At 44.5% G+C, this 27,187-nt stretch overlaps 1 protein-coding gene across 2 annotated transcripts in view; it reads right to left on the reverse strand.

Moving 5' to 3' along the window:
- Positions 1-302: 302 nt before the first annotated feature.
- Positions 303-27,187, reverse strand: part of SGCE (sarcoglycan epsilon) — a 94,394-nt gene continuing 67,509 nt past the window's right edge. Inside the window, exons 7-10 of one of the 2 annotated variants that reach the window (XM_030200655.1) lie at positions 26,922-26,948; positions 25,918-26,106; positions 16,850-16,893; positions 303-584 (exon numbers count right to left, since the gene is read on the reverse strand). In XM_030200655.1, coding sequence (XP_030056515.1) covers positions 568-584; positions 16,850-16,893; positions 25,918-26,106; positions 26,922-26,948 — 277 coding nt within the window. In that variant the 3' untranslated portion in view covers positions 303-567. The remainder of the gene's footprint in view (positions 585-16,849; positions 16,894-25,917; positions 26,107-26,921; positions 26,949-27,187) is intronic. The other variant, XM_030200664.1, reaches the window with a different exon arrangement.

A 27,187-nucleotide genomic window follows, 5' to 3' on the forward strand; every position in this document is an offset into this window, starting at 1 on the left:
TGCAATACCTCTTTGTATTTCTCATTCCAGAAATGGCGATCACCATTACGGAATAATGTAAGCCACATTGAGCCTGCAAATAGGTGGGAAAATGTGGGATACAAATGCAACAAATAAATAAATACTATCTGATCAGGAAACAGGTTGAAGAAAATGCATATAACTCTTTATAAGATGTGTTATGGCATGAGAAGGCTCTCATTCAGTATTCCAATATACAGAAGATTCTATAAGATCTATGAGCACATATTTAATTGTTTAATAAGATATTTATTCTGAAAGACCACAATATAATAAATGTATAAAGTTAACCAGGAAGGTATTTTATTATTAATTTTGTTTATAAATGGTATATGTTCAAAATACAAAAAAATGCAGCACACTAGTGTATTAGAAATTGTAGACTGTGTTTGGCAGTGAAATAGTTAATGCTGCAATACTGGCATGCACATTATATACTGTGCTGTTAAAAAAACAAAACAAAACCCAAAAAACCCATGCATTAGTTTGTTAAATAAGACCACATCATTTAATTACAAATTCATTGCTTCTGTCAATTTTCTTTCTTCAGGGATACCATTTACCTGTGAACAAGTACAAATTTGACATTTACTTTACTGTAGATTCATAGTATAAACATAGGTGTAGAAACAACTCATTCACAAAAGCATGCTTACACTTCAGCATTAGCAGCAGCACTGCTATAGAAGAGGCATCTTTAACTGGCCCTCTTACTAGGGGCCAGGAAGGGTCATGGAGCAATTAGACTGAGCTGGGAAACCTGGAGATTTTAGTTTGATTCTGCTTTCCATCTTTCACTATGTTATACAATTTTAATGATAATACAAGGCAAAATCTAGTTTTATTAAATGTAAAAGAAAGTACCATAAATTCTCATTCTTGTGTCATTCTATTGTGTTGATTTGTAAACCATTTTGGAAATGTTTCTTTTCATTGGGAAGGCACTCTAGCAATATTGCTAAACAAACAAGTGGGGAAAGCATACATAGCAAGGCTCATGGAATTCTTTTCAACCTCTCTCCATGTAAGTGCATAGGTGTGTATGTCAGGGAGGGGGTACAGATTTGGGTGTTGGTATATATGTGTCTGCTTCCTGTATGTCTGTGATCAAGAGGACATGAGAGAGGAAGGCAGGGTGAAAGGTGAAATTCCTTTAATCACAATGTTACAGTGAAGTACTGTTTCTATGCTGCAGCTGTTGGAGCTGCTTCTCTTATAGAAAAGTACTGTGACATTTTTTTGAGAGTGTTAATTTATCTCCCGCCTGATGTAGAAATTCACTTCCATTGCACAAAAACTTCCTTCAGATCACCTCCTCCTTTTCTGTGGCTAGAACTGCCTTCTAGTCCTCTGCCGCCACTGTCTTCTCATTGGCTGGATCCTACCTACAGCCTCTGCTACTAGTTACAATGGAAGCAGGCAGGGAAGGCTCACTCAAGGATGGGAGAGGCAGGGGGCAGAGGGAACTAGAGAACTGTAGCTTTAGAGGTTTTAAACTCAGAAAAAAATGTCCAGATTCAAAGTATGTGCCAAGTTAGCCAATGGCTTACGCCAGGGGTTCCCACACCTGGTCCTGGAGGCACCCCAGCCAGTCAGGTTTTCAGGATATCTACAATGAATATCCAAGAGAGATTTGCATATACTAGTTCCACTGCATACATAGTAACATAGTAGATGACGGCAGAAAAAGACCTGCACGGTCCATCCAGTCTGCCCAACAAGATAACTCATATGTGCTACTTTTTGTGTATGCCCTACTTTGATTTGTACCTGTGCTCTTCAGGGCACAGACCGTATAAGTCTGCCCAGCACAATCCCTGCCTCCGAACCACCGGCTCTGGCACAGACCGTATAAGTCTGTCTCGTGACTATTCATTGTGGATATCCTGAAAACCCAACTGGCTGAAATGCCTCCAGGATCAGGTTTGGGAACCACTGGCTTAATCTTTATGTTCCATACTGTTCGTGATGGGTATGTGTTATTTGTAGGAGAGGTAGGTGGGGTTGGGGGCACTTGTGGGGCAGCAAATTTAAAGGGGAAGGGGTAGTTTGGGGAACTAGTTTTGGGGTGAAGCAATTGTGGAACAGTGGGTTAGTTTATAGGGAATCATATTGTGGGGGAGGGGCAGTACAGTGGTGTAGCCAGACCTGACTAGGCATATAGGTGTGAGTAAATAATGACACTGAGTGCACTTGATGGATTTCTAGTAAACAGTCTGTCCTGCATCAACATAAACCCCATACACACTTATGGAAATACTGACATTTTTAAATATAGTTGCATTATCCCATAACTTAAACTTTGCCATTATAGTAGACTTGTGTCTGGTCAACATCTCAACACACATCATAGTATCCTGCAATACAAATTACCACAATGGCACACACATATGCTTCAACTTTGCTTTATAACAAACAAGGGCAGACTGACAGTGGTCGGGGGCCCCCTCTTTGGCCACTGCTTACCACCCCACCGCTGTCCCCCTCCCGCACACTACAGCCTCCCCCTCCCACACACTAAAGATCCCTGAGACAAAGTGGGCCCTCCCCAGTCCTATATTGAAGGGCCCTGGTAGTCTAGTGGCTTCTTCAGGGGTAAGAAAGAGCCCCACTCTTTCCTGCCCTCTATTGCTACTGTGCCTGGCACCACTGTGTTTTCAAAATGGATGCCAAGACATCCCACAGTAGAGTTTCTGGTCTCGGCAGTCTCACAAGACTGCCCCAGGAAGTCTCGGCAGCCATTTTTAAAACACATTGGCGCCGCTAAGCAGAGTAGCAGCAGCGGGGAAGAAAGAGTGGGATTCTTTCCTGCCCCCACAGAGGCCTCTAGACCACCAGGGCCCTTCAAGGTAGGACCTGAGAGGGCCCACCGAGGCTGGGAGAGCCTCTGGGACCCCGGACACTGCCCGGTTGCCCAAATGGTCTGTCCGTCCCGATAACAAATATAAATTTTTTATAAAGCTCTTAATAAAACAGGTAAACCTTTGAAGTAGCAGTTTAATTATGTAGCCTGAAAAATCTAATATAAAAAAATACTCACCCCTGACACTGCACACTGGAACATCATGCAGTTAACTTAAACATATGTTTATTTTGCATCTAAAGAAACCCCTACAGCTCCTCCTCTAAGAATGATACAACAAAATTAAAAAAAAAAAAAAGGTTCAAAGAAAGGCGACCAACATGATTAAGGAGAAGGAACTCTTCTCATATGAGGAAAGACTTAAGAAGTTAGGTCTCTTCAGCTTGGAAAAGAGATGGCTGAGGGGGGATATGATTGAGGTCTACAAAAGTGGTGTAGAATGGGTAAACGTGAATTATTTATTTCAAAAAAGTACAATGAAGTTACATGGTAATAATTTTACAATTAATAGAATAAAATATTTTTTCACTCAATGAATCATTAAGCTCTGGAACCCGTTGCTGGAGGCTGTGGATTTTAAAAAGCTTTTGACAAGTTCCTTAAGGAAAGGTCCATAAACTGCTATTAAAGTGGACATGGGGAAAGCCACTACTTATCTTTGGGGTTGACAGCATGGAATCTTGTTACTCGGGATTCTGCCATTGCTGGAAGCAGGATACTGGGTAGACTGGACAATTGGTCTGCCCAACTATGGCTTTTCTTATCTCTATATAATAAAAGGCACCTCCAACGTTCCATGAAGCCTCAAGCCGGAAACTTGAGGCGCCAGAGATATCCGGTACGGTTTGGCCAGGAGTGTCTGGCCCGTCATAACGTCATGACGTCAATGGCGGCGCAATGACACTCGGCCAAACGCCATCTCCCCCTGATCCTCAGTGGCCATTTTCCAACTCTGCAGGACTCCCATCGCCCCGCACAAACTGGGAGACACGGAGGAAGCGATGCAGGCAGGCAGCCTGAATGTCGGACAGACGCAGGGAGCCACCCTGCCTGCCTGAACGTGCCAGGAAGGGAGCCACCTTCAACGTCACAGTCCGGAGGGAGGGTCACGACCCTGAAAGGCGCAGGAAGGGGGCACTCGAACCTGAAGCTGCGAGGGGGGGAGGGGGAAAACGCAGGGCGACGGAGGGACCACCATCCTGAAAGGCCAAGGGAGGGGGGCCAACACCCTGAAGCTGGGATTCCCTCTCGCACACACACACTCATTCTTGCACACACACTCACTCTGTCACACACACACGCACACATTCACTCTCTCTCTCACACACACTCTCTCAAACATACACACTACGATGCAGAAAAACGCTGCCAGACGGAGGGCCCACGATCCTGAAGGCCGGGGGGGGGGGGGGCCACGACCCTGAGGCTGGGAGGGTGGAGGGGGACGAGAAGGAAATGGGAAAAGGAAACACGGGGGGAGCGGGAAGGACGCCAACACACGGAGGGGGGACCCCTGCGGCACACTCTCTTTCTCGAACACACACTCTCACACAGACAGTCTCTCACACACACACTCGCACATTCACTCTGTCTCTCACACACTCACTCTCAAACATACACACTTTGATGAAAACCTTGCTAGCGCCCGTTTCATTGCTCTCGGAAACGGGCCTTTTTTTTACTAGTGTTCTTATATAAAGCAGAACTTGGGCATTTCCCCAGGAACTCACCATACAAAAAGAAAAATTCTGATTTTGGTGACAAATCAGTAAAATATAGGCCCTCTCCAGTTCCAAGCTTATTATGAAGTACATGTAATACAAAATCTATACAAATTATGCAGGACTTAACTAAGTTACAGAAGTAATACAACAAGGACTCTACCTAGGAACACTCAACACAAAATATTGCCATGGGACCTAGAACATCAATATGCCTGTTGGGAAACTGAACAAGCTGAAATATTACAGATGCTTAAATAGAAACTCCATGCATTGCCTGGCCTAAGGCACAAATATTGAACACCAATTGACCCTTGCCGTGTACAGAATAAGTGATCACAACCTTAAAATATGAATATGTAGACAAAAAATAAATATAAGCCACACAGTGCAACACTAGAGAAATAGAAGCAGCCTCAATTCTGCAAAATATAAAGAAATCAGTGTAAATTTCTTGTAAAACTGACATTTTGTCCAGGCATTTTATTTGTATAAATGGCTGGTCCAACTCTGTTTTCCACTTTCTTTGGGTTATTCTTCTCCTAAATTCTTTATCACGTTGGCCTTTCCATCGCTCTCCTCTTGTCTTCTTCCTTTCTTTCTCTACATTTGTCTGGAACTGATCTTTCTTTTTATGTTTTTTTCCCACTTTTATCTTCCCTGTGTTTATATCAGCCCATTTGATTTTACGCGCATTCTCTCTTTCTTTCACCCTACATAAGTATTGCCATACTGGGACAGACCAAAGGTCCATCAAGCCCAGCATCCTGTTTCCAACAGTGGCCAATCCAGGACACAAATACCTGGCAAGATCCACAAAAAATCTACAAAATATTTTATGCTGCTTATCCCAGAAATACTGGATTTTTTCCCCGACTCCAATTTAATAATGGTCTATGGACTTTTCCTTTAAGAAGCTGTCCAAACCTTTTTTTTAAACTCTGCTAAGCTAACCGCCTTTACCACATTTTCTGGCAACGAATTCCAGAGTTGAATTACACGTTGAGTGAAGAAAATGAAGATGCATACCTGTAGCAGGTATTCGAGGACAGCAGGCTGGACATCATGATGCATGGACATCATGGCGCATGGGTCGTCGTCTGCGACGGCCCAGGAGACCGGAAGTCAAACAAAAAAACTTTCAAAAGTTCTAGAAGCGGTGTGGCGCGCACGGGGACAACGCACCACGCATGCGTGAGTGACTTCACGCCCGCGACACCCGTGCGCTTCCCTCAGTTATATGAAAAGCAAACTAGAAGAACAACAACTCCAGAGAGGAGGAGGGTGGGTTGTGATGATGTCCAGCCTGCTGTCCTTGGAGAATACCTGCTACAGGTATGCATCTTCATTTTCTCCAAGGACAAGCAGGCTGGACATCATCACGCATGGGGTATCCCTAGCACCCAGGCTCACTCAAAACAATGAACATGGGTCAATTGGGCCTCGCAATGGCGAGGACATAACTGAGATTGACCTGAAAATAAACACAACTAAGTGAGAGTGCAGCCTGGAACAGAATAGAAAAGGGCCTAGGAGGGTGGAGTTGGATTCTAAACCCCAAACAGAGTCTGCAGCACTGACTGCCCAAACCGACTGTCGCGTCGGGAATCCTGCTGAAGGCAGTAGTGAGATGTGAATGTGTGGACTGATGACCACGTTGCAGCCTTGCAAATCTCTTCAATGGAGGCTGACTTTAAGTGAGCCACTGACTCAGCCATGGCACTAACATTGTGAGCCATGACATGGCCCTCTAAAGTCAGCCCAGCTTGGCATAAGTGAAGGAAATGCAATCTGTTAGCCAATTGGAGATGGTGCGTTTTCCGATGGCAACTCCCATCCTGTTGGGATTAAAAGAAACGAACAGCTGGGCAGACTGTCAATAGGGTTTTTTTTTCCGCTCCACGTAAAAGGCCAATGCTCTCTTACAGTCCAAGGTGTGCAACTTGTCCTCACCAGGGTGGGTGTGTGGACGGGGAAAAAATGTTGGCAAGACAATTGACTGGTTCAGATGGAACTCCGACACCACCTTCGGCAAGAACTTAGGATGAGTGTGGCGGACTACTCTGTTATGATGAAATTTAATATAAGGAGCATGGAGTACCAGGGCTTGAAGCTCACTGACTCTACGAGCTGAAGTAACAGCCACCAAGAAAATGACCTTCCAGGTCAAGTACTTCAGATGGCAGGAATTCAGTAGCTCAAAAGGAGGTTTCATCAGCTAGGTGAGAACGACATTGAGATCCCATGACACCGGTGGAGGTTTGACAGGGGGCTTTGACAAAAGCAAACATCTCATGAAGCGAACAACTAAAGGCTGTCCAGAGATAGGCTGACCTTTTACACGTTGATGGTAAGCACTGATTGCACTAAGATGAACTCTTACTAAGTTAGTCTTAAGACCAGACTCTGATAAGTGTAGAAGGTATTCAAGCAGGGTCCGTGTAGGTCAAGAAAAAGGATCTAGGGCCTTGCTAAATAGTAGTAGTAGTAGTAGTAGTGCTGTCACACCAGACGGCAAACCTCCTCCATTTAAAAGAATAACTCTTTTTTTGTGGAATCTTTCCTGGAAGCAAGCAGGACTCGGGAGACAGCCTCTGAAAGGCCTAAAGAGGCAACTTCTAGGTTCTCAACATCCAGGCCGTGAGAGCCAGAGACTGGAGGGTTGGGAAGTAGAAGCGGCCCCTCGTTCTGGGTAATGAGGGTCGGAAAACAGTCCAATCTTCACTGTTCTTCGGAGGACAAGTCCAGAAGAAGAGGAAACCAGATCTGACGGGGCAAAAAGGTGCTATCAGAATCATGGTTCCGCGGTCTTGCCTGAGTTTCAGCAGAGTCTTCCCTACTAAAGGTATGGGAGGATACACATATAGAAGGCCTGTCCCCCCCAATGTAGGAGAAAGGCATCTGACGCTAGTCTGTCATGGGCCTGAAGCCTGGAACAGAATTGAGGAACCTTGTGATTGGTCTGAGTGGCAAAAAGATCCACCGAGGGGGTGCCCCACGCTCGGAAGATCTTGCGGACAACGTCCATGTTCAGTGACCACTCGTGAGACTGCATTATCCTGCTCAACCTGTCGGCCAGACTGTTGTTTATGCCTGCCAGATAAGTGGCTTGGAGAAACATGCCGTGACGGCGAGCCCAAAGCCACATCTGGATGGCTTCCTGACACAGAGAGTGAGATCCGGTGCCCCTCTGCTTGTTGGTGTAGTACAATGCAACCTGATTGTCTGTCTGAATTAGGATAATTTGATTGGACTGCCGGTCTCTGAAAGCCTTTAGAGCATTCCAGATTGCTCGTAATTCCAGGAGGTTGATCTGAAGACCTGTTTCCTGAAAAGACCAAACTCCTTGAGTACGAAGTCCATCTACATGAGCTCCCCACCCCAGGAGGGATGCATCCGTCGTCAGCACTTTTTGGGAATGGATGTCCCAAGGTCAGATTGGAGCGAATGGTCCACCACTGTAGGGAATTGCAAAAATCGGTGGAAAAACGGATGACATCCTCTAGATCCCCTGTAGCCTGACACCACGGGGAAGCTAGGGTCCATTGAGCTGATCTCTTATGTAGACATTCCATGGGAGTCACATGAACTGTGGAGGCCATGTGGCCCAGAAGCCTCAACATCTGCCGAGCTGTGATCTGTTGAGATGTTCGCGCTGAGGACACTAAGGCCAGAAGATTGTCTGCCCTTGCCTGGGGGAGATAAGCTCAAGACATCCGTGTGTTCAACAGAGCTCCTATGAATTCCAACTTCTGTACTGGACTCAGTTGGGACTTGGGATAATTTATGACAAACCCCAGCAGCTCGAGCAGTTGAATAGTAATCTGCATGGATCGTAGAACTCCTGCCTCCGAGGTGTTCTTCACCAGCCAATCATCGAGATAAGAGAACACATGCACTCCCAGTCTACATAGCGATGCTGCGACAACTGCCAAGCACTTTGTAAAGACCCTGGGCGCAGATGCTAGACCGAAGGGTAGTACACAGTACTGAAAGTACTGATTTCCCTAGTGGAGGAGGTAGTAGCAGAAGGCGTCCGACGAGAGAGAGAATCCATTGCATCATGATGCTTCTTGAGGGTATCGACCATATCCTCAACCTTCTCTCCAAAAAGATTATCCCCCCGGGAAGGAACATCCGATATTCGCTGCTGGGTCTTCTGATCCAGGTCCGAGACATGCAGCCATGAGAGTCTGCGCATCACGATACCCTGAGCAGCTACTCGGGATGCGGCATCAAAAGAGTTGTAAGCCTCCCTGGCCAGGAATTTGCGACACGCCTTCTGCTGCCTGACCACCTGGTGAAAAGGTTCAGCAAACTCCGGAGGGAGAGCTTCAACTAAACTGGACAGTTGCCTCACCGAGTTCCGTAAGTGAATGCTTGTGTACAGCTGGTATGTTTGGATCTTTGCGGCGAGCATTCCAGCCTGATACATATGCCTCCCAAAAGAATCCAAGGTCCTAGACTCTGCCAGGGGGCGCTGAGGCATAGTCTCTAGTACTCTTGGCTCTTCTGAGAGCAGAGTCCACCACAATAGAATCGTGAGGAAGTTGGGCCTTCACCATCACAGGCTCACCATGGACTCTGTACTGGGACTCAGACTTCTTGTTGACAACTGAATTAGAGAGAGGGCAAGACCAATTCCGCAACATCGCTTCCCTGAGCGTATTGTGCAGGGGGGCCGTTGCAACCTCTGCAGGTGGAGAAGGATAATCCAGGACCTCGAGCATCTCAGCCCTGGGCTCGTCCACAACCTCCATGGGAAATGGAATGTCCTTAGACATTTCCCGCACAAAAGATGAAAAAGTAAGACACTCAGATAGAGACTGTCTGACTTCAATAGGTGGAGTAGGATCAGAAGGAAGCCCACAGGAGTCTTCCTCCGAAAAATAACTGGGGTCTTCCTCTTCTCCCCATGAACGCTCCTCTTCGGTATCGGACAGAAGCTCTCGAAGAGCAGCCCGAACCCGAGCCTGTCTCGACTTCGAGGATCGACATCCTCGTGGGGGATGTCGAGAAGTCAATCCCTGCTTGGACTCCAGCGAAGCTTCCTCCACCAACGTCGAGGGAGAGTCGACCCGGGTGGCAACCGGCTCTGGTACCGCAAGCGGTACCGAGGGCGGGGACCTCCTCACAGGAGTTGGACCAGACGCCGTCTCAGCAGTAGGCACAGGAGGCGCAAGCACCTCCGGTACCGAGGCAGATGGACGAAGCAGTCCTTCCAGAATTCCTGGAAGAATGGCCAGGAGACGCTCATCGAGAGCTGCCATCGGAAAAGACTGTGGGGCCGGTGCAGGAGTCGGTACCTGAATCTGAGGGGGCTCGAGAGCCGGTACCAGGCTGCCGGACGACCGATGCATCGGCACCTCCTGAATGGAGGGTGAGCGGTCCTCCCGGCGCCGATGCTTCTCGGGTGCCGACTCCCTCGGCTCCCCGGAGCTCTCAGTACAGTGTCTGGAAGGAGATCGATGAAGATGCTTCTTAACCTTCGCCCGACGCCCATCATCAACACTCCTCGGTACCGATGAGGAGGACATGGAATCCTCACGCCTCCTCGGGGCCGGGTCTGACTCAGGTCGGTCCCGGGGAGCCTGCATAGCAGTAAGCCTCGAGATGGGTGGAGTCCCACTCGATGCCTTGCTGCTCCCAGCTCGAAGTGGTCTCTCGGCAGCCATTACCTGGACTCTCGGTGCTGCTTTCCTCGACATCGACGCCACCGACCTCGGTACCAATTCCATGCCGACGTCAAAGGTCCGGACTGATCCGAAAAAAGTCTCTCGCATTGAGCCTCTCGAGCCACCTGGGTCCTTTTCTTCATTAATTTACACAGCTTGCAAGCAGCTGGAAGATGATCGGCCACGAGGCACTGGTGACATCACACGTGAGGGTCGGTAGACGAGATGGTCCAGTTGCAGCGAGTACTGCGCTTGAAGCCGCTGGGAGTCCTCGTTGACATGGGCGGGAAAATAGCGTCCGCAAAATCAAATGGCTCGATGGTGCCACTTAAAAAGGCACAAAAGAGGGAAAAAAGACGCGGCCTAAAGGCGGCCGCAATGAAAAAGAAAGGAAACTTTTAAAAAATGAGAAAAAATCTAAAAATAAAGGGAAAAAACTACTTTAAAAAAAAATTTTGAAGTAACTATTAGAAAAAGAATAGAAAAAAAGGACGCGATACACGCGAAAAAATGATCTGGGCAAAACCGACGAGCAGCAGTGAAAAAACACCACCCCTTCGCAGTCGCAGAGAAAAAAACTGAGGGAAGCGCACGGGCGTCGCGGGTGGGAAGTCACTCACGCATGCGCGGTGCGTTGTCCCCGTGCACGCCACGCCGCTTCTAGAACTTTTGAAAGCTTTTTTGTTTGACTTCCAGTCTCCTGGGCCATCGCGGACGATGACCCATGCGTGATGTCCAGCCTGCTTGTCCTCGGAGAAAATTTTTCTCCGATTCATTTTAAATTTACTACTTTGTAGCTTCATCGCATGCCCCCAAGTCCTAGTATTTTTGGAAAGAGTAAACAGACACTTCACGTCTACCTGTTCCACTCCACTCATTATTTTATAGAGCTCTATCATATCTCCCCTCAGCCATCTTTTCTCCAAGCTGAAGAAACCCCAGCCGCTTTAGCCTTTCCTCATAGGGAAGTCGTCTCATCCAGGGGCGTAGCTATGGGTAAGCCTGGGTGGGCCTAGGCCCACCCAATCTCAGCTCAGGCCCACCCTATCTCAGCCTGTGCACCAATCAGCTGATTTATAAACTGGTTACCCTGCACACACACACATACGCAGAACTACTTTTTTGCTGCTGTTTGGGCTGCCCTGAAGTCGAGCTGGGATTCAGAAGGGGGAGGACCCTTCACTACAAACTTACCTATGCCAAGTCTGCTCTGCTTAAAGTTCCCCATGGAGGCTGCTGCTCTATTGCACGCAGCACTTCTAGCCTCTGCTCCTGCCCGCGTGCAACAGAGCTCTGGTGCTGCTTTTTAAAACTTAGCTCCCCCTCTCCTCATGCTGTGCCATGCCGCTGAAGAAATTTGGACACTCATCAGCCCCAGACGCCAGCCCCAGACGCCGGGTTCAGCGTCTGGGGCTGACAAGAGTCCATATTTCTCCAGCAGCATGGCACAGCATGGGGGGGGGGGGGGGGGGAGGGCAGAAGCTAAGTTAAAAACAAGCAGCGCCGGATCTCCAAATAAACAACTTCCTGGGCCGATTTTGCTGCAGAGTGGAAGCAGTGCTGTACACAGTGCGTGGGGGCAGGAGCAGAGGCTAGAAGTGCGGCATTCCCCACCCCACCCCACCCCCAGTCATGCCTACTCTCCCCCGTGGCCTCCTCTTCAGCACACTGCTTCAGGGCCTCATCGGGGGTACTGCATTAGACTCTGCAGCGAAGTGCTACGCAGGTTAAAAAAAAAAAAAAAATAGTTTCTGTGTAAAGTTGGATTGCTGGGGGGGGGGGGATTGGTTGGGGAGGGCTCTGCACTGGTCAGGTTACACAAAACAGTTGTATGTATAATGCTGATTTAAAAAAAAGTTTTATAATTTCATTTTGGTGGGTTTGGACTCTGCAATCCTCAGGTAAAAAAAAAAGTTTTATATTTCATGCTGATGTGTTTCTGGTTGGGGGTGGGAGATTGGAAAGGGCACGGCTGATGCTGGACTACAGGGAGTGGTGTGGGGTAGGAAATGGTAGTACTGATGTTGAGCTACAGAGAGGGATGGGGGAGTAGGGAAGGGCAGTGTTGATGTTGGGTTATAGGGAGGGATGGGGGAGTAGGGAAGGGAAGGGAAGGCTACTGTTTATGCCAGGCTACAGGTCAATTTCTAATTTTTGGTCATTTATTCTGTAACTGGCGAGTGTTGTCAGTGTTCTTCATGCTACCAAGGTCAGAGATTCTTCTGGCATGTGGTTTGTGTGGGGATCTATATCAGTCTGAATGATCTGGCTTTTCCAATGGGATGCATATTGTTCTTATGTATATATTCATTACTTCCTTTATAAAGCTATTGCTTTGGGTATTGAGTGTTCAGAATTGATGGTGTTAAGGTTTGCAGCATAGGCTCTGAGAAGCTTCTTCACAGGATTTAGCGTAACTTCACAAAGCGGATCTTTTACTAATAGCTCATGTTTTCTGCTGCAGGGCTCATAGGAATAAAATTAGTTCTATGGCAAATAACACGAGCTAATTGTTAGTAAAAGACCTCCAAAGTATCTAGCAATGAAGGGATTTTGTGCTGCTATTATTGAGGTGCTACCAGATTTGAATAAACCTTTTCTATGGAAAGCTGTACTATGTTCTGTATCCTACAGATTCCACAGTAGGTGGGAAAAAAATCTTGCTGTTGACAGTGTGACAGTATGTGGTTTATGCTGATGCAGAAAAAACAAAACAATAAAAAGCCAACATAACCCTTTTGCAAAACCAAATAGAGAAGAACAACAAAACAAAAAGGGGAACAACCAAGGAAGTGCCAACCAAGGGATTTTTATTAAAAATATCAAAAACAAAGGTTAACTAAAATGACATACAGTTTATAAGGATCTATAAAAATGGTATCAAAAGGTCAGGTCCTCAGCTGTAGCTGTTGTCATGTTGCCATCACAGCCTAATAGTGTGGGTGGCTGTTTGATTGTGTTGTGTTCATATCTGCCCTTTAACAGTACAAAGGACTTACACGTCCGACTGAAGTTGAGACTCCTGAGGCAGATGCCCCATGCACCAAAACACAGGACTGCATCGAGTCTTGATACTTTTTTTTTTTAATAGATCCTATGGACTGTATATTCACCACCATAAACACAACAAACCTGTCCCTTCCAATTTCGGACACCCTGAAAATTCTTGGAGTTACTATCGATCGACATCTAACACTGGAGAACCACGCGAAAAACACAACCAAGAAGATGTTCCATTCAATGTGGAAATTAAAAAGAGTAAGAACTTTCTTCCCAAGAACCATTTTCAGCAACCTGGTACAATCAATGGTCCTCAGTCACCTAGATTACTGCAACGCACTCTATGCTGGCTGTAAAGAGCAAATAATCAAGAAACTTCAGACAGACCAGAACACCGCAGTCAGACTCATATTCGGTAAAACAAAATATGTGAAAAGTTACATTGGCTCCCACTTAAAGAATGCATCACGTTCAAGATATGTACCTTAGTTCATAAAATCATCCACGGAGATGCCCCAGCCTACATGCCAGACCTTATAGACTTACCGACTAGGAATGCCAAAAGATCATCCCACATATTCCTTAATCTTCATTTCCCCAGCTGTAAAGGTCTAAAATACAAGACAATGCATGCAGCAAACTTTTCCTACCTGAGTACCCAGCTATGGAACGCATGGCCGCGCAACCTAAAAACGATATACGAACTAACTAACTTTCGTAAATTTCTGAAGACCCATCGCTTTAACAAGGCATACCACAAAGATCAACAAATGTAATTGTACACATCTCCTCCTCATATTCAGAATTGTTTTCATAATATCTGCTTGTTTTAAACTTCTACTATGATACTCAAGGTCTCTATGTAACACCAAGTGTCTATTTTCTAATCTATATACCACCAAGAACAATACATTGTAAGCCACATTGAGCCTGCAAAAAGGTGGGAAAATGTGGGATACAAATGCAATAAATAAATAAATATCATTTTAGTTGACCTTTGTTTTTGATATTTTTCATAAATATCCCTTGGTTGGCACTTCTTGGTTGTTGTTCTTCTCTATTTATGTTGATGCAGGACAGCTGTTGGGCAGACTGTTTACTTAGATAACCATCAAGAGCATTCTAAGGCATTATTTATATATACATACCACCCCCCCCCAATTTATATATACATACCCCCCCAATATTCAGTGCTATTTAACCAGTCAGCAACATCCACTGACCACTTAAATATCATTTAACTGGCTAACCGCAAATATTCAGCGGAAGATAGCCAGTAATCTCCGCTAAATATTTGCGGCTAGCACATAGCGGCTAACTGGCTATGTCGCCTGTTATAGCCAGTTAGTGCTGATGGTCAGTGCTGAGTTAAGCAGTTAAAAAGTACTGCATAAATAGCAGTCCTATCTAAAGATAGGACCTTAACCATTTAGCGCTGAATATCTGTTAACCATTTTAAGTTCCAGCGGCCAAAAATAAAACCAGAAATTCAATGCCGATTGCCGGATAGGGCGCAACATTGAATTTCCTGGTTCAGCACTGGAAGCAGGCTTTAACTGCATAGCCTGCCAGCAGTTGAATATCAACCCCATGGTGCCCACCCATATTAGCTCTGGGCCCACCCAAAATGTCATGTCTGGCTACGCCACTGTCAAAAACTTATCAAGGAGTTTTCTCTAGTTGTGTTCCAATCACCCAATGTCAAACTTTTTCACAACCTTTTTTTTTTTTTTTTAAATCAAGAAAGCCCCATCTAGCACATCATTGATTTGGAGAATCTGAGTAATGAGAGCAGGACAGAAGCTTTCTGAGTTGAGAATTAGACTTCATTGTTGTAAACATATATTTAAGTTCTCCTTGAACTGCATTACTGCAGACTGCAGAAATGTGGTTGTGTCAGTGCAGACAGCTTGAAACCCAATTTTCCTAGACAGTAGCTGAATATTTTTCTTTTCTATCTGACTTTAGATTCTGATGTCCCTATATGGATTACAAGTTTATGCTTACCGACTGTGCCTGCAGACCTCATAAAGTCCAAAAGTGTAAGCACATAAACCAGTTTTTCTTACTCCACAAATGTAATGCTGTTTGGTCCTTCCACAATCACAATACACAAACCAACTACTTTATACTTGCCTCAAATCTCTGAAATGTTGTCATACGAAATTCTCCTTTAGTTCCCGAAAGCAATAATAAAGAGGAAGAATTTTGAATGAAAAACACCAAACATATGTCTAATGTAAGCTCCAAGCCAGCGTAAACCTTCTTTAATGAGTAGCATTTTTGTTTCCAAGCTGGGTAACCTAGGGGCCTTTTTACAAAGAGGCGGTAGGGCATGCCAAATCGACACTACTGCCCAGGCAGCGCAGCCACCCAGCGGTAATTTCAAAGTTGCCGCACGCTATTTCCCACAGTAGAAAATATTTTTTTATTTTCTACCACAGGGGGAGGGGGGTGTTCCCACAGGTAATTGGCAGCACGTCCACATTGGCGTGTGCTGCTTGAGTACCACATGTGTAGCACATGAGCCCTTACCACTAGGTCAATGGGTGGCGGTAATGGCTCAGGCAGTAAAGAGTCACGCACTATTTTTAATTTTAGCGCATGACAATTTACTGCCCCATTAAAAAAAAAAGCCTTTTTTCCCAGCCTCGGTAAAAAATCACCCAGCACGCACTAAAAACACACGCCCACACTACTGCAGGCCACTTTTTACCGTAGCTTAGTAAAAGGACCCCTAGTTTGGGATCACATCATGGTAATGGTCCCTTGAATTGTCTGAGCAGAGCAAGAAAATCTTTTACATATTGTCTGGCAATTTATAACATTAAGGGGCTCTCTTACCAAACTGCGGTAAAAAGTGGCCATAACACATCCTCACTCGAGTCATTCTTGCATGCTAAGGCCATTTTTACCATTTTTGCTTTTAATGGCCACATACTAATTTTTCCATTAGCACATGGCCATTTACGCATGAGCCCCTACCACCACCCATTATATAGGCAGTATGGGCTCATGCGCTAATCGGTTAGCATGCGGCAATGTAGCTGTGCTAACCAATTAGCACAGAACCACTCTCTGCCCTCAGACCCACCTCCAGCACTAAAAAAATACATTTCATTTTTTAGCACATGGGTAACGCACACATGCAAAAATTACTGTGAGACACCTGAGCGTGCCTTGAGGTAAGGTATTTTTTTTTTTGCTGCAGTAAGCATGCATTAATGCTTACACAGTTTAGTAAAAGGACCCCTAAATTTACTTATATTTCATGCAATAAAAGATGCTAGACTTTAAAGACTTTATTGCTCTATTTAGGCAATATTTGGATCCTATGATCAAGGTTATGCTACTTTTAACTGCAAATTATGTTTTATATAGTTTGCATTAGTTATTTGTGTGGTATTATCTGTTATGATTTATATTCATGATTTTTTATTATATATGCAATACTTTAACTTTGGGCTGGCACCTTGTAAAAGTGGGATAATAATTCCTAATTAAATTAATTGTGGTCTCTTTAACAAATACAATATTAATGGATTTTGCCCTTTTGCAATTATACTGACCTGTAGTTTGCTGTTGTGGAATCCTAGTCTGGTGTGGTAAATTCCTGTAAAATGATAATATAGGTTATAACATGGTCTTGACTGATGAAAGCAAAAATCTGATTGGCTGATCAGCCTTGCGGAAACAGGAAATGAGGGCGGGACCACAGCCAAGAGAGAGAGACGGGCCGAGCCTGCACGCCTTTTACCGCTGCTGATGGCCGCCGTAACCCCGACTTGATAAGTGAAGATGACTTCTAAAATTCGGAGGGAGGGGTGCTGGAACTGGAAGGGAGGTAGTGAGGAAGGGAGGGACAACGACCCTGGAACTGGGAGGGAGGGAGGGGGACCCTGAAACTCAGTCCCCTGGAACTCGGAGGGAGGGGACAACCCTAGAATTCGGAGGGAGGGGACGACCCTGGAACTCGAAGGGAGGGAGGGGATGACCATGGAGCTCAGAGGGAGGGAGGGGAGGACGACCCTGGAACTTGGAGGGAGGGGACGACCCTGGAACTCGAACGGAGGGGGACGGCCCTGGAACTCGGAGGGAGGGAGGGGGGACCCTGGAACTGGGAGGGGGGCCTATGGCACACACTCTCATTCTCACACACACAGTCTCTCTCTCACAGACACACTCGCACCCAGTCTCACTCTCTGTCACACACACACACTCGCACATTCATTCTCTCTCCCACAGTCACTCTCACACACAGTCTCTCAAACATACACACTCCGAGGAAAACCTTGCTAGCGCCCGTTTCATTTGTGTCAGAAACGGGCCTTATTTATTAGTATATAAATAAACTTCTATAGCTACCAACTGGTATTCATGATCTGTTCTGCTGTTTAAGGAAACTATTCTTCCATCAACATGCAAGGCGCAGATAAAGAAGGCCAAGAGAGATTATGAAAAAAAGATAGCATTAGAGGCAAAAAACATAGTAAAAAATTTTTTCGGTATATTAAAAGCAGGAAGCTGGCAAAAGAATCGGTTGGGCCGCTGGATGACCAAGGGGTAAAAGGGGCGATCAAGGAAGACAAAGACGTAGCGGAGAGATTGAATGAATTCTTTGCTTCGGTCTTCACCAAGGAAGATTTGGGTGGGATACCAGTGTCAGAAATGGTATTTCAAGCGGACGAGTCGGAGAGACTTACTGACTTCACAGTAAACCTGGAGGACGTAATGGGGCAGTTCAGCAAACCGAAGAGTAGCAAATCTCCTGGACCGGATGGTATTCATCCTAGAGTACTGATAGAACTTAAAAATGAGCTTGCGGAGCTACTGCTAGTGATATGCAATTTATCCTTAAAATCGAGCGTGGTATCGGAAGATTGGAGGGTGGCCAATGTAACGCCCATTTTTAAAAAAGATTCCAGGGGAGATCCGGGAAATTATAGACCGGTGAGTCTGACGTCAGTGCCGGGGAAAATGGTAGAGGCTATTATTAAAAACAAAATTACAGAGCACATCTGAGGACATGGATTACTAAGACCGAGTCAGCACGGCTTTTGTGTGGGGAAATCTTGCCTGACCAATTTACTTCAATTATTTGAAGGAGTAAACAAACATATGGACAAAGGGGAGCCGGTTGATATTGTATATCTGGATTTTCAAAAGGCGTTTGACAAGGTACCTCATGAAAGGCTACAGAGGAAATTGGAGAGTCATGGGATAGGAGGAAAAGTCCTATTGTGGATTAAAACCTGGTTGAAGGATAGGAAACAGAGAGTGGGGTTAAATGGGCAGTATTCACAATGGAGAAGGGTAGTTAGTGGGGTTCCTCAGGGGTCTGTGCTAGGACCGCTGCTTTTTAATATATTTATAAATGATTTAGAGATGGGAGTAACTAGCGAGGTAATTAAATTTGCTGATGACACAAAGTTATTCGAAGTCGTTAACTCGTGACAGGATTGTGAAAATTTACAGAAGGACCTTACGAGACTGGGAGACTGGGCGGATAGATGGCAGATGACGTTTAATGTGAGCAAGTGCAAGGTGATGCATGTGGGAAAAAAGAACCTGAATTATAGCTACGTCATGTAAGGTTCCACGTTAGAAGTTACGGACCAAGAAAGGGATCTGGGTGTCGTCGTCGATAATACACTGAAACCTTCTGCTCGGTGTGCTGCTTCGGCTCGGAAAGTGAATAGAATGTTGGGTATTATTAGGAAAGGTATGGAAAACAGGTGTGAGGATGTTATAATGCCGTTATATCGCTCCATGGTGCGACCGCACCTTGAGTATTGTGTTCGATTCTGGTCACCGCATCTCAAGAAAGATATAGTGGAATTGGAAAAGGTGCAGCGAAGGGCGACTAAAATGATAGCAGGGATGGGACGACTTCCCTATGAAGAAAGACTAAGGAGGCTAGGGCTTTTCAGCTTGGAGAAGAGACGGCTGAGGGGAGACATGATAGAGGTATATAAAATAATGAGTGGAGTGGAACAGTTGAATGTGAAGCGTCTGTTCACGCTTTCCAAAAATACTAGGACTAGGGGGCATGCGATGAAACTACAGTGTAGTAAATTTAAAACAAATCGGAGAAATGTTTTCTTCACCCAACGCGTAATTAAACTCTGGAATTTGTTGCCGGAGAACGTGGTGAAGGCGGTTAGCTTGGCAGAATTTAAAAAGGGGTTAGACAGTTTCCTAAAGGACAAGTCCATAAACCGCTACTAAATGGACTTGGGAAAAATCCACAATTCCAGGAATAACATGTATAGAATGTTTGTACGTTTGGGAAGCTTGCCAGGTGCCCTTGGCCTGGATTGGCTGCTGTCGTGGAGAGGATGTTGGGCTCGATGGACCCTTGGTCTTTTCCCTGTGTGGCATTACTTATGTACTTATGCTAATTTAAAAAAATCAATAGTGTCATCATTTTCATAGTCTCGCCAACCTTATCATGTTTGGCAAGGTAAGATTATTAGCAAAAAAAAGTGTTTATTTTGGGGTTTGTTGGGATTCAATTATTATGATTGAGTTATAATACAATTGTTTTAAATTCTTTATCATTATAGCACTGTTTTTAAAAGGAATATATATTTTATAGTACGCTGCTTTGAAGACTGATAGTTGAATGGTAGGCAATCAGATTAAATCAAGGCTTCTGGTTGGATAGGTTCACAGATTGGGGTGTACCAGAGATGTGTATTTATTAGTGCGCATTCAGTTTTTTTTAAAGCTCCTTAAATGTAGTGCACGCCAAATCAACTTAACATGTGTTACCCTACAAATTAGCATCTATGAATTTTTTTTAAGCTTATCAATTGCCTTGATCTGTAGAGCCAAAGCGATGTACGAACACACCAGGAAAACACAATTGACCCCAACAAATGTGAGGGAAATCAGTAGCGAGGAAATTGTATTAATCAAGGATGATATCATGAGAAATATAGTTCTGATATTTAATTACACTACTGAAAATGTAAGCCTTATTGCTCACATATGCAACCACAATGCTTAGTTCACTTTCTAAGGTTTTATTTCCTCAGACAACTGTGGCTACAGACAATGAGCTTGTCGGTATTGTAGGTAATAGCAATAAAACTAGTATTAGTTAAGAGTTCCAACACAGTCTGTTTATCTTAACAAAGGCATTTACCCAATAGACTGTGTTAGAACTCTTAACGTAAAACTAGCTTTATCGTTATTACCTAAAAATTTAATATTAAAAACTTTAGCTCAAAGCAAAGACTTCAGCAGACTTCCTGTATTTGAGGAAAACTTATCACCAGCTGAACCCAGAACTCTTATCTGTATTGCTACTTCCTGTTATCACATAGGCGGGACGTTGCAGAGACAATACAGACACAAGACTTCTGGGGTTGGCTGGTGATCAATTCTCCTCAAATACAGGGATCCTCTACAAGTAAATTTGGGCAGATCTTCTTGCAGTGTGTCAAAAGGTAAGTTCTCCACCTGTCTGGTACTGTTCGGGTTACTTTGTCAGAGGCCATATTCTGGCAGGGGCTACATTGTGGACAGGCCATTTTGACAGTGGCTGTTATGTTGGGGGCTATTATGTCAGGAGCATTTTTGTTTGGGGCTTTATTGTCAGGCTATTTTGTGTAGGGGCTATTTTGACCACGTATCCTTTGTAAGATATGCTTATTGGTGGCTTGGTTTATCAGTTAAAGCAGGGCTTTCCAAACTTTTATCTAGTAAGACCCCATTTCAACACTTAAAAATTCATGTGACCCTGGAGGATGATGAAACCAAACTAGGAAGCCTGCACTCCCCTCCCCTTCTCTCTCTCAACTACTTATTCCTTCCCCACTTGTCTAAATATGAAGGCAGCAGTACTGGTGGCAACAGTAGCAGCACAGGACCTGTGTGTCCACGTTTGCTCACAGACCCCCAAAATCTGCATGGTTTCCAGTCTAAACTGGAAGACCATATAGAAGGGGGGAGGGAGGCAGGGCCTATGAACAGACATGTGTGCGGAGGCTATTTCGCTTGGAGGTGAAATACGGTCTTTCATTATTTAAATTATCTATATTCTGGCTTGGATACTGGGGGTATAGCAGAGGGATGCATACTGCATGCTCTGACAATCTCTAGCGGCCCTCACTGGTTCATATTCACACAACCAAACAATAGGTGATGAGTTTCTGCTACATTTTCTGTTTCTCTTAAAAAGCTTCTGACAGTTTCAGTTTCGAATCACACTGATAAAAGCCGTTTCAGTTGACCTCTAGCTCAGACCAAAGCAATTAGAAAACTAAAATGACAACAAAGCAAGAAACAACAAAGCAACAAACCAAGAAAAAATAAATGTATTATCTATTTTGTGATTATGTCAGTTTCTGCAATGTCCATTTCAAAATCTCTGCTGATCAAAGCTTATGGGTATTTGGTTGAAATTTGTTTCTGTTGTGGATTAGGAATTGGTTATTGGACAGAAGGTAGGGTTAAATGGTCATTTCTGTCAATGGAGGAGGTAAACAGTGGAGTGCCACAGGGATCTGTATTGGGACCGGTGCTACTTAACATATTTATAAATGATATGGAAATTGGAATGACGAGTGAGGTGATTAAATTTGCAGATGATACAAAACTATTCAAGGTACAGACTGTGAAATACTGCAGGAAGACTGGGTATCCAAATGGCTGAAGAAATTTAATGAGATAAAATGCAAGATGATGTACATTGGAAAGGATAATCCAAATCATAGTTACCTGATGCTAGGGTCCACCTTGGGGGTCAGCACTCAAGAAAAAGATCAAGAAGGTGTTGTAGATAATTGAAATCTTCTCTCAATGTGCAGCGGCCAAAAGAGTAAACAGGATGCTAGGAATTATTAGGAAAGGGATGGAGAATAAGACCGAAAATACTATAATGCCTTAGTATTACTCCATGGTGCGACCGTACCTTGAGTATTGTGTTCAGTTCTGGTCGCCGTATCTCAAAAAAGATATAGCAGAATTAGAAAAGCTTCAAAGCAGAGTGACCAAAATGATAAAAGGGATGGAACTCCTCTCGTATGAGGAAAGGCTACAGAGGTTAAGGCTTTTTAGCTTGGAAAAAAGACTGATGAGGGGAGATATGAAGTCTACAAAATCCTGAGTGGTGTAGAAGTGAATCAATTTTTTACTTGTTTCAAAAGTACAAAGACTAGGGGACACTCAAGGAAGTTGCATGGAAATACTTTTAAAACAAATAGGAGGAAATATTTTTTCATTCAACAAATAGTTAAGCTCTGGAACTCTGCCAGAGGATGTGGTGGCAGCAGTTAGCATATCTGGGTTTAAAAAAAGGTTTGGACAAATTCCTGGAGGAAAAGTCCATATTCTGCTATTGAAACAGATATGGGGAAGCAACTGCTTGCCCCAGAATTGGTAGCATGGAATGTTGCTTCTAATTGGGTTTCTACCAGGTATTTGTGATCTGGCTTGGCCACTGTTTGGAGAACAGGATACTGGGCTAAATGGACCATTGGTATGATCCAGTATGGTTACTCTTATGTTTTATGTTTGACTTAAGGGGCATCTGACTTGAAGAAGTTGAGAAACACTGTGCTACAGGGTCTTGATCTGGGAGATTATGTTATAAAGGCAAACAGGTACCTATGTTGCCTTTACAAAACAGGCTTATAATAGGCCACTTTCTGGACTTTTCACCTAGTCATCCTTTTATAAAATTACACCCTTTCCCCCAGATTCTATATAGCGCGCCTAGCGTTCTGCGCCGAAATCCAAGCATATTCTATAACAACGTGCGTAACTTAATTGTCTTAACAAGACAATCAGTGTTATTAACAGGACTTAACTAGCAATAATGAGAATTGGCAATAATTAGAATGTACATGCACATTCACTAAGCGTATTCTGTAAATCACTGCGTCTTAAATTTTAATGCACGCAGGCAAAAAGGTGCATGGTTATGGGCATGGAAATGGGTGTTTCATGGGCGTTCCAAATTTGCATGCATTGTTATAAAATATGGCCCTCTGTGCCTAAATCTACCTGCTGGGATTTATGCCATGTTTTCATTGGTGTAAATAAATATGCATAGTTTTAGGCGCTAGGATACTACTACTACTATTAAACATTTCTATAGCGCTACTAGACTTACGCAGCGCTGTACAAATTAACATGAAAAGACAGTCCCTGCTCAACAGAGCTTACAATCTAAATTGGACAAACGAACAGACAGCTAGGGGTGGGGAAATTGCAGTGGTGGGGGTGATAAGTGAGGGTGTTTAGTAAGAAAGTCATGGTTAGGAGTCGAAAGCAGTAGCAAAGAGGTGGGCTTTAAGCCTAGACTTGAAGACAGCCAGAGACTGAGCCTGACGTACTGGCTCAGGGAGTCTATTCCAGGCATAGGGAGCAGCGAGATAGAAGGAACGGAGCCGGGAGTTAGAAGTGGGGAGAAGGGGGACGACAGGAGACATTTACCCAGCGAACGGAGTTCACGGGGAGGAGTGTAGGGAGAGATGAGAGCGGAAGGGTACTGAGGAGCTGCGGAGTGGATGCACTTGTAGGTCAAAAGGAGAAGTTTGAACCATATGCGGAAGCGGATAGGGAGCCAGTGAAGCTAACGTGGAGAGGGCTAACATGAGTATAGTGACTCTGGTGGAATATAAGACGCGCAGCAGAGTTTTGGACAGATTGAAGAGGAGATAGATGGCTGAGCGGGAGACCAGCGAGAAGCAAATTGCAGTAGTCTAGGCGAGAGGTGATAAGGGTGTGGGTAAGGGTTTTGGTAGCGTCCTCGGAGAGGAAAGGGCGAATTTTGTTAATATTATAGAGAAAGAAACGACAGGTTTTGGCAATCTGCTGAATATGAGCAGAGAAGGAGAGAGCGGAGTCAAAGATGACTCCAAGGTTGCGCACAGACGGGACAGGGAGGATGAGAGTGTTATCTACCGAAATAGAGAACAGGGGGAGAGGAGAGGCAGGTTTAGGGGGAAAGAGGAGAAGCTCGGTTTTGGTCATGTTTAGTTTCAGGTGGCGGCGAGACATCCAGGCAACGATGTCAGACAGGCAGGCCGATACTTTGGTCTGGATTTCAGCTGAGATATCCGGTGCAGAGAGGTAGATCTGGGTATCATCAGCGTAAAGGTGGTATTGAAAGCCTTGGGATGAGATCAGAGCACCAAGGGAAGAGGTATAGATGGAGAAGAGGAGAGATCCTAGGACAGATCCTTGGGGTACACCGACTGTTAGCGGGATAGATGTGGAGGAGGAACCACCAGAGTATACGCTAAGAGTACGTTGGGAGAGATAGGAAGAGAACCAGGAAAGAACAGGGCCCCGGAATCCAAGAGAGGATAATGTATCAAGGAGTAAGGTGTGATCAACAGTATCAAAAGCAGCAGATAGGTCAAGGAGGATGAGAATAGAGTAGAGACCTTTAGATTTGGCCAGTAACAGGTAATTGGAGATACTGACTAAGCGTATTCTATATACCACGCCTAAATCTAGATGCCACTTATAGAATATGCTTAGGCAGACTAAAGGGGGTGAATCATGTGCCATGGGGGGATTGGGGGCAAAGGGGTGAATGTGTCATGGAAATGGGAGCAGCAAGCTGAAGGCCAGCCTCAGGGGATAGGGTGGTAGGGATAGCTGGTCATGAAGGGGCGGTGAGGAGAAAGAAAGACACACACACCATCCACTTTTCTCTAGCCCCCTTGCCACCAAGGACATACACACACACACACACACACACACACCACCTTCCTCCAATCCCCCCACTCATGACACACACATCCAATTTCTTCCAACCCCGAGCCATCCTCCTCCCTTAGCACAGACTACACCATCCACCTTGCTGCCCCCCCCCCCCCCCCGTGGCATACACCCCCCCCCCCCCCCCCGCCTCCCTACATACATAACATTCCAGTGCAAGAAGGAGTTGCCAGGCAACAAAGTGGCAGAGAAGGTGGAAGTAGCCCAATGTGCAGCTGGGCAGCTCTTCTTAACTTGCTGAAGTGATGTGTGTGCAGGGAGGGAGGGAGACAGCCAGAAACAAAGTATCTGTGCCGCGAGGCATTGCAGCAGCAGACTAAATGGAATTCGGCGCAGTTTGTGGAGGTTGGGAATTCTGCGTAAAATCTGCATGGCACAATAATGCATAATTCCCCCAGGAGTACCAGTTTTATAAATAACTTGCTGAGCAATTTATAAATGTGCATAAATAAAAATTCTAGTTGTTCAAGTCTGGCTTCTAGATCCTAAGAAACTTTGTCAAGCCCTGTTTTATCCTATATTTATGTATTACATGAGCTTGATATACTGTCATTAGCTTATATACTGTACATAGCACAGCAGTTTATAACATGTTAAAAAGAGAAAGAAAAAACAAGAGGCAGGGACTGTATGGACTTTTCTGATGTTCTGTTTCATTTACAACATTGTATCCTGCCTTGGATAAACTCTCTTTTAAAAAGTGGACAATATATTTTTATTAAAAATAAACAGATACAATAATAATTATGCTAAATATTTTCTGTCAACAATTGGGCCCTTCACACTGTGTGGAACAATGAACCAGCTAAGGTAAATTAGTACAGACTGCAGGGTAAGCTACCTTATGCAGTTATGATTGTGCCAGCACATATACAGAATCGAAGAAGATACTCACTGCTGTGTCTGCATTAACGGCATGCTGGTATTGTCATAGCTGTCGGGGTGAAGTGGCGTTACAATCTCACCAGTCACAGGGTGAAACACGGGCAGGGTGGAGAGCGGCCAAGCTATTTCTCGGTTCTTAGACATGTCACGGAGATCTTTGGTAGATTTCTGAATAGCGCTGTGGTGCACTAGCTGGATGCTACATTCAAATGGAAATGTAGAGGCTGAAATATACACCCTCTTTCCTACCCACTATAATGCTATTATTAAAAAAAATTTAAATAAAATAAAAAACAGATTTCCTTCAAAAAATACAACAAAAAAATCTGTCATTGGTGCATATACAAGGAAAACTGGTTGAACCTTTGAACTAGTGCAATGAGGGTGATATATATTAAAGTCATTCCATTTGGGAAACAAATCACTAGAAATTACCAGCTCTGAGTTGAGGTGTACTCTGCTATGTGTCTACCCAACTAATGCTGTCCTTGTCCTGTATTTATGTACTAATGAGAGACAGGGTGGATTGTCAGTTTATGTGATTCAGTTGCAAGGTAGTTATCAGCTCATTGAAGTTCCTTCTTAAATTAAAAAATTAAGAGTAACGTGTGCAATTTGCCTCAGGGCCCATTTTTATACAATTGGCCCTGCAGCAAATAATACACACTAACAGCATTTCCATGTACTATTAGTAAATGATCTCCTAAGCAAGCAGATGGGCCAGAAGAGGTCATTTATAGTCATGTGGAGACTGGGACATGGCTTAATGCTCATAGACTGCCCTACACTTGGCCTTTCTTTTAAACCCTTATTATTTAAATTTGCTACCTGGGTTAAACCTCCTTACACTAGCAGCAGCTGTCATGTACATAAATTAAACCATGAACTGAGATGAATGAAAAAGAGCAGGAGACATGTGTATGAAGCATGGCAAGTTATTAAGCAAAAAAATAAAAAAGAAACAAGACAGAAAATTAAAATGATGATGAAAATAACAGGAGAGGAGACACTTACTCTGATGTTTGCATGTTTCTCTTTTCCCTAGAAATAAAACAAAATTTATGAATTAATAGCATTGACAGCTTGGAACATTAAAGCTAGGCGGTGAACCGAAGTCTGTGAGAATGCTGTCACTATTAACAGTAAATGCAGGACGGCTGCTCTTACCATGATGGTTCATGGCAAGGCCCAGATGAGAGTGCATAAAGAGAGAGATGAGGTGGATGACAAGAGATAAGACATAGAAAATGGAAATGCACATTAATAAGCAAGCTTCAGGC

This window comes from Microcaecilia unicolor, chromosome 1, assembly GCF_901765095.1.
Source record: "Microcaecilia unicolor chromosome 1, aMicUni1.1, whole genome shotgun sequence".
In the NCBI taxonomy this organism is placed as follows: Eukaryota; Metazoa; Chordata; class Amphibia; order Gymnophiona; family Siphonopidae; genus Microcaecilia; species Microcaecilia unicolor.